The sequence below is a fragment of the Uranotaenia lowii genome, chromosome 2 (genome assembly GCF_029784155.1).
Source record: "Uranotaenia lowii strain MFRU-FL chromosome 2, ASM2978415v1, whole genome shotgun sequence".
Taxonomy (NCBI): Eukaryota; Metazoa; Arthropoda; class Insecta; order Diptera; family Culicidae; genus Uranotaenia; species Uranotaenia lowii.
Window position 1 is genome coordinate 149,950,968 of NC_073692.1, and position 8,306 is coordinate 149,959,273.

General features: G+C 36.1%; 1 protein-coding gene across 2 annotated transcripts in view; it reads right to left on the bottom strand.

Annotated features, from left to right (window-relative positions):
- The window catches only part of LOC129743957 (solute carrier family 66 member 2), a 142,266-nt gene extending 134,791 nt beyond the window's left edge, over positions 1 to 7,475 (bottom strand). For both annotated transcript variants that reach the window (XM_055736207.1, XM_055736206.1), the window contains exon 1: positions 5,964 to 7,475. In XM_055736207.1, coding sequence (XP_055592182.1) covers positions 5,964 to 6,166 — 203 coding nt within the window. In that variant the 5' untranslated portion in view covers positions 6,167 to 7,475. The remainder of the gene's footprint in view (positions 1 to 5,963) is intronic.
- Positions 7,476 to 8,306: the final 831 nt, after the last annotated feature.

Sequence of the window (8,306 nt, forward strand, 5' to 3'; positions counted from 1 at the left end):
TCCATCCAATTTTCGAATCGAAAATACGAGGAATTGATCCTACAACAATGTTTTACACAGATGGTTCTAGAATCGACGGTGCGACTGGCTTCGCAGTGTACAATGAGCGCTTTGAAGCTTCATTCAAGCTTCGAGAGCCATGCTCCGTTTACGTTGCCGAGTTAGCCGCGATTTACATAGCTTTGGAACACATACGGTCACTACCCGTAGACCGCTATTTCATCTACTCAGACAGTCTCAGCTCCGTTGAGGCGATTAAATCAATGAAACTGATAAAGTGCTCCTCCTATTTCCTGAAGGAAATAGCTAGAGTGTTAAGCACTTTGGTTGAAAATTCGTACAGAATTACCATAGTGTGGATCCCGTCTCATTGCTCGATCCCGGGTAATGAGAAAGCGGATTCACTAGCTAAGATGGGCACTTCACAGGGGCAATTTTTTGAGAGGATAATAACTTATACTGAATATTTTTCAATACCTCGCCAATTAGCGATTAATGATTGGCAGTTTAGTTGGCATAATGGCACACTGGGACGCTGGCTCCATTCGATTATCCCTAAGGTTCCGACGAAGGCATGGTTTAAGCATTTCAACTTGAGTCGCGATTTCATTCGCGTAGTTTCTCGGCTCATGTCAAATCACTACCGGCTTGACGCGCACTTGTTCCGTATAGGACTCGCTAGCACCAATGTTTGTGTTTGTGGGAATGGCTACCACGACATCGATCATGTTGTTTGGACGTGCGAGGCATATGGTCGATCGAGGGCTTGTCTTTTGGATACCCTTAGGGCCCGAGGTAGACCACCAGAGGTTCCAATTCGAGACGTTTTGGCAAGCTTTGATCTTCAATATTTATTCCTTATCTACAAATTTCTGAAGTCAACTAACTTGGTCATTTAATCCACCTTATTTCTGCAACTTCTTAACTTCTTCTGCTTTATTCTATTATTAGAAACGCCTGATACAACAAGTTCGAGCTGTCAAAAATATGGCTGGCCAATAGACAACTAACGACAGCAATCAGAAGCATTCGAAACTATAACCACCGTGACCCGCCTGATAACTCATATGAAAACTGTTATCTCGAGAAACCTTAATTTATAACCTATCCCTTCCCAAAACTAGAGTTTTATAACAATGTTGAGTCGCCGCGACTATTACGGCTCCCTCCTCCCCTACTAACAATATTAAATATAAGAAATGAAAATTGTTATCTAAATTATTATGTAACTGGATACACTCGGCACATAAAAACTTTTCTGAGTAAGAGGCCTTAATAAACACTTATATTATAAAAAAAAAAAAAAAAAAAATAATACAATTACAAAACAATTGATTATGTAACGAATCATCTGAACTTTAATCAAACATACAATTAAGTTTTCTAACTCCCAATTGCAAGGGGGTTCTTAGCGTGTTCAAAAAAGCACAGTTTTACAAATTTAAGATTAAAGCTGAATTTTTCAACCGAATTTTTTTGAAAATGTCAGATTGTTCATCACCATGGTTTTTGTAATGAAAATTTTTAAACCACGTTTTTTCAAGTAAAAATTTAAAAAGTTGCTACGTCCATAATTTGGATCACTTTTTTTAGAGCGTTCCTTATGTTGGACATAGTCAAAGTGTTCCAAACTATATCGATGTTGTAGCATGTTTCTGAAATAAAAACGTCAAATAAAGATCTTAATACTTATCTTTACTTTATTTTCAACGAACTGTAAAATGAATGATATTTTTAAGCTGTATTGTATTTTAAATCTTTATCTATGTACACGTCGAAAAAAAAATTTTTTTTGAAAGGTTTTATAGAATGCTACATAAGAAACCCGAAGGACTCCTGGAAAAACTCTTGAAGCTCCACAGTTTAAAGAAAACATGGCTACGATTGAGTTAAAGGAAGCTTTTAATCCTATTGTCTATTTCGAAACAAAAACTTATCCATATTCATGACTTGACTCCATATTAAATGTTCATGTACGAAAGTTCAAATAAAACCGTTATGCACTTAATCGATATGAACATATTCTCTGCAATGTTTGTGAAGAACTGTTTGAACGATTTGTTGGCGAAAACAACGGATTGATTTTGAAATAGCAAATCATGATGCCAAACTAGTACAGTAGGAGAAAGTGATCTTGTATGTTACTATCGAGTTAAATGCACCTACAGCCGTTTCACATAATGGCTGAAAGAAACATCAAATCTAATCAATGCATTTTCAGGGTTATAGGCAAGTTAAGGAGTTTCAAGAAAATACGAAATTTGGAAAAAAAATCATATATGGTATAGACTAAGGTTGTCAGGATTTTTTCAGCACGTTTCCGAGTTAGACTGATCCGGGAAATTTTACCTAGAAATCTGGAAAATGTGGTCATTTCATTTTAAAATTGTCGACCAAAATCCGGACAGTAACGCATAAATTATTAAAAATTTCAAACAAAAAATGAAATCCGGTCAACCGGGCTGGACCGGAATGTTCCCAAATTTTATATTAAATGTTCGGGCAAACCCAGATAAAGCTGGGCAATATGGCAACCATAATTTAAACAACTATTGATGTTATATTTTGGCCTTTAAAATTGTAAGTACAGAATCTCAAAACAAAAGTTGGGTTACTTATTCAGTTGAACATCAAAAGTACAACAAGTTTAAGGTCTTTATGAAGGTTTAATAATGATTATTTTCTACTGAATTTTCCGCATATTCAAATATAATAAATATTAAATGTCAAAAAAAAGTTGAGAAGAAATAATTCAAGTTTCAACAGTTGATTAAACAAATTTGTATCTTAAACATGAATTCTGGAATTCTATAATACTTGAAAGCATAATTTTATGAGTTAAAGTAAATTTAGAGCCTTGCTCCACGCGAATATATTCTTCAGGCGTAAGTTTTTTCGAGAACTTCAACGAGTAGTGGATAATGTTATCTACATAATTTGCTTAGAAGGGCGCTAAGCAAGGAAATCCAACATAAGGGGGCGGTGAGTGAAAAAAGTTTGAAAACCACTATATTTGATCATAGATAGGTAAATTGCGGCTCGCAATTCGCATGCGGTTCTTTGGATATCAAACTGCAGCCCTTCAGCTCACTGCGCAAATACTTTATATTTATTTTTGAATAAAATATTTTTAAAATCATGCTTAACCAATAATTGAGTGTTGTGACCTGACACATGGATTTTCATAAGTCAAATTTTTAATTACATCCGCTGTATGAACAAGCGAAAAGAAACAAATTATAAAATTGAATTTTTTTAAAGCCTTATTTTATAATTTTTTGCTTTTATTTTCAATTACTGTAAATGCAAAGAATAACTGTTGTTTTAAAAAACGAAGACAAAAATTAAACTATTTGATCCCGTAACGCGTGTAAATTTTTGAATCAATCGAACACAGTTGAGCTGTAGCTAACAAAAAATCAAAGTTTATCATTTACAAAAAAGCAGTTCTTAGATAGACTCTGTTTTATTATTAACCAACACATTTTATATTTTAAGCGCTCCCAATCGCAATCACTTTTTTGCCATTCATGAAAAATGTTCAGTTTACGAAATTCCGAATTTCCAAAAATATTTGAATTAATCAACCATTTCGTAAAATATTGAAAAATTGTATTCAATTAAATTTAAAACGTTAATTTAATGTACCTGAATATAGATATATCATAAGCATTCCAGATTGCCCGGTTTCAACCGAGCTTGCTCGGATGCCCGGATGTCAGAGAAAAAATTTAAAATGCCCGGTCCGGTCCGGTTGCTCGGAGGAAAGGCCCGATTTTCTCCCGGATTATTCACAATTTTTAAGAAAAATCCAATTTAATTTTGATTTAGCGAAACATATTCGCATGCATTTTTTGGAATGGTTAAATACGATTTGAACGCCGCTGATGTGCCTTGGTTAAAAAAAATTTCCGTATGTTTACTTTTCAGCTTTTCTCTTGCCTTACCCAGGCAAATACTTAGATTTTTTCTGTATCTTCCCGCATATTACGATAAAATTTAAAAACTCAATGTCCGGATTTGCTCGCCCAGGATACATACAGAAAAAAAAATCTGGAAAGAGGAATTCTTTCTGGAAATTGAGAATATCAAATTAAAATTACTTTAATCAGCATTGAGAAGGAATGAAAATTTACATTATGGAAATCTATTTGGAAACTTTATCACAGATTAATTACTTGTTATCAATAACCAAATTGACCATTACACCCTCAAGCAATAATTTTTATAATTTCATCGTATGTATTTAAAAAAAAAGTAAACCTTTTGTCTTTGAACAAATTTATGATTTAAAATTTTTATAAACGGACATTTTCATTTTTTATTGAGAGTTAGGTAATCACCGTTGTTTTATTTTTGTTAATTTTTGTTTGACAACTTCAAAAGTATCCTTGAACGGATCTTGCCAGTTAAAATGTACTGTTACTTCATAATTTCTAACGAATTCACATTATCCCAGATCTATTCCGGTTAAAACAAAGATTTTTTTTTCTAGGAATCCATGCCCTAGCAAGCATTGATGAATATTCAACAATGTACTGAATTTCATTCAACACTGAAGAATCACATGAGACATAAAATGAGATTTTTGAATTTTAGAGAAGCCTAAAATTCTGGGGACACGTTCGCTTGATGTCATCAGGATCATCAATTTGGCTACATCAATTACAGTTGAATTTAGCCCCATACTTCTGGATTATGGAAAAAATTAGCTAAAACTGGGAAATGTCATGAAAAAACTTGACAACTTGAAGAAATTTTTTAAAGATTTTCTTTGGCGAAGAAATTATAAATATTCAGCTTAACCTAAGCTATGTATGTTCAACTTTTACTTTAACATCATGCAAAGTATTCAAATGAGCTTGATATGGATTTTAAATTCACCTGTTCGTTTTTGGCAACATTCGATTTTGGCAACATCCAATTTTGGTACATGTGCCAAAATCGAATGGGTTTTAGAAAGAACATTACCTTATAGTTTTTGCTCTTACATGACCAAATATAATTTGGAAAAGCACTATAAATATGTTTTAACGTTCTATAGTGTTTATTAAATACAACAACAAAAACCAAAAAAATTAAAGTTACTCAAAAATGACCAAAAGATGAAAATTTCATTTAAAAAAATACAAAACAAAACACCAAAAATGATTTGAAAAATACTATTGAAGAATGTCAAAGAAAGCAAATAAGACATAAAAATACAAACATTATAAAGAAACAAAAAAAGTGTTAAATGCATCAAAACATAATAAAATCAATCTGAAAATCGTTGGAATTGTGTAAAAATAACTTAAATGATAATAACAATAGTTTTTTTTTGTGGTAAAAGACGAATGCAACAGATGTAAAACAAATCATTCGGTTGTGGATGCAATCTCATTTCCAACTATTTAAATCACATCAAGTGAATCAAAATGTTAAAAAAAATCGGATAACTAACGTTTCCTTGTTTCGGTTCTGAATTTTGCCACTGAATCCTGATTTTTATTTACAGAAGTTAAATAACAAAGAAAAATTAAAAATGCTACAAAATATTTCTGATTCTATAGCACAAGTAGTTCTACCGAATTCAGTTTGAGTCTGGTAGCGATAGCACAATGTGGCACTATTGGCCCCGTACGAGTGATAATGAATTCCACGCGTTATCAACGCTAATGGGGAGTTTATTCATGGTCACTAGAGCACAAAGCATAAAGGGGTAAACATCCGAAAAGTCGTAAGAAACCAATTTAATTCAAACATTTTTGGAATAACATCAATAAGACCTTTGAAACTTATTTTCAAAAGATACCTCTTACGCCACAATCAAACAAAGTCTAGGCGCACCAGCATCAGCGTTATCATTAGGAAAAAGGCCTATCATCATTGAAGCGTGATTACCGCTACTTGGCAGCCCGCTTGGACCTAAGTACTAATTAACGCATCGCGAAGCCAGCGCAATAAATTAACACAAAACTTACCAGAACAGTATCCGCAGACTGTTGGCTATGAGCAGGGCCAGACAGACGTGCAGCGAGAACCCTTCCGGATCCTGGGTCTGCTTGATCTGTTTGTACTGAGGAACGTACGGCAGAACGCCTCCGACGACCATGAAGGCCGCGGACACGTAGCCCACGACGTGGCCAACCGTAAGGCCCAGCTCATCGTTGATGATCCAATCCATGCTGCTCGCAGACTCCTCCTAAGCGAGCGCGATGACGTTGTGGTGGGTAGAAGGTAATCTTTGCTTAAGCCTTACAACAGGTCGGCTTAAAGATGTTGCAGGAAGCACTTGGGTCCTCTAGCCCATAGGTGTTGCGTTGTAGTTTCCGTAGTTGGAAGCAATCAGCTGTCGAATGGGAGTTGCCGACTCGTCATGCACAAGCCCTTACAAGGGAAAACACTGAGATTATTTTTTTCTTCTTCCCCCACGTATGGGCTACAGCAGCTTTGTCCAAGACTGCTCGCTCGAGACTGAAGCGCACTAGTTCTACACGGACAGATACTCTTTGTGATCGCACCGTCGAGTGTAACAAGATGATCCGGTTGAACAAAAAGAAAAAAAAATACTCACAAGCTCAACTCAAATAAACGAAACAAAAACAAGTCGAGATAAGAAAATAAATTACGCCAATAAAGGCAATTCGCGTAGGCCTACACAGCTTCTGTAACACTGTTCAGCTAGCTCGAGCACCAAGCCACAGATAAACACTAAGCTTTATCTTCACTCCACCACTCACATCTGGCTAATCTTGGCCTGCACCAGAGCGCAAGTTGAAAAAAAAATACACCGAGCACTTCACATACTGGATGAGGTTTCTTCCTCAGCCAACGCTTGCTAGATCGAACGTTCCCAAATCATCCATTCTTGGAACATTTCCCACTAAAATTTTGGCTCCTATCCGCAATCAATCTGTCGCCAAATCGATTTATTTCCTCGGCCCTCGTCTTATTTACACACAATTTTCATCCGTCAAAACCAACAATAATATCGACACTCCAGAAACGCCACCATCACCATAATACTCGACCCCAGTCAGGAGAGTTTGGCCTGTGGAAAACTCGCCCACCGCGACTCGAAAATCACATCCAAAACCAGCCAAAGAAAACTTTGAAATTTTCACCAAAACCGTGTCTTCCTCCTCCAATTCACGACTCACACCGAAAAAACGCACCTTTCAATTCACTTTTCCACCTAAAATTAGTGCAAATTTTCCTTATCCAAACGCTTCATCATCTTTTCCACCGTCACCTACTAGCATCATCTAATTCCGTCTTTCCCCTGTTTAAATTGTCTTTCTACCGTGTGCTCACTTTAACGCGTCTTCCCTTTTGACTCGCGAATTCGTTTCTCCTCAGTTCGCGTTTTCTCTCCGACCGACGAAGATAAAGAAGCTACACAGAAAATTGTGTTTTCCGACAGCTCTGAAGCCGCTAAAGCACTGTTCAAACCGTTCTAATCGACGGGTTTCTCACGATTGCTTCTAACTCAAACTCGAGGCGTTCCTTCAGCAGCAAGCAAATAGACGATTGCGTGCGTGATATCATTATCGCTTCGTTCTCTACTCCTGTTTTGAAGAGGGTCGCTCTCTCTTAACGTTTTGTTTTCTCGCTCCACATCTCTCTTCGTGTTTGCTCTCTCAACGAATGCTTGTTGAGCGAAGGTTTGTTGTTGTTTTGTTTGCTCTTTTTCTTCTTCTGTTTCTCCGCGAATGGAGGGAGAAACTGTCAAATTGCGCAAAACAGAATGGTAGATCGTGGTACCAGATTTTTTCTTTGTTTACCGTTGTTTTGTGTTTATTTTTTATGTCAAATCGTATTGAGATTGACAATTTAAAGCATTCACAGTTCACATTTGGCTGAGTAAAGGCTACCCAAAAGAGTTGTAAAAATGTTTCCTTTTAAAGCCATCCCAGCAAACCATTGAGCACTGTTATAAGCCAAAAAGGGGCAAATGACAGCACTTTAGTGCCAAATAGCAACAAAAAGTATTAAGAAATGTCAATAAGCACTGTAAGATACAAGCCTCAAAATAGGCCCTATATCGGTTTTCAATGCAATCTTAAGGGCTTCCAAGCATTAACAACGTAAATGTCATATATGTTTGTCAAAAATTTGAAGTTTTGCTTTGGTACAGAATAGAACTGCACCCACTCCTCCAGCCAAAGCAAATTTGAAGGAATTCGATCGTTCGACGAACTTGAAAAGTTCAAAACATGAAGTTTGACAACATTCGTGCGTTTAACTTGACTGTCATGACGGTGCATTATCCAACGGTCATACTGGTTTAGGAATCTTTTTACTGTAACGAGTTAAATATAGAA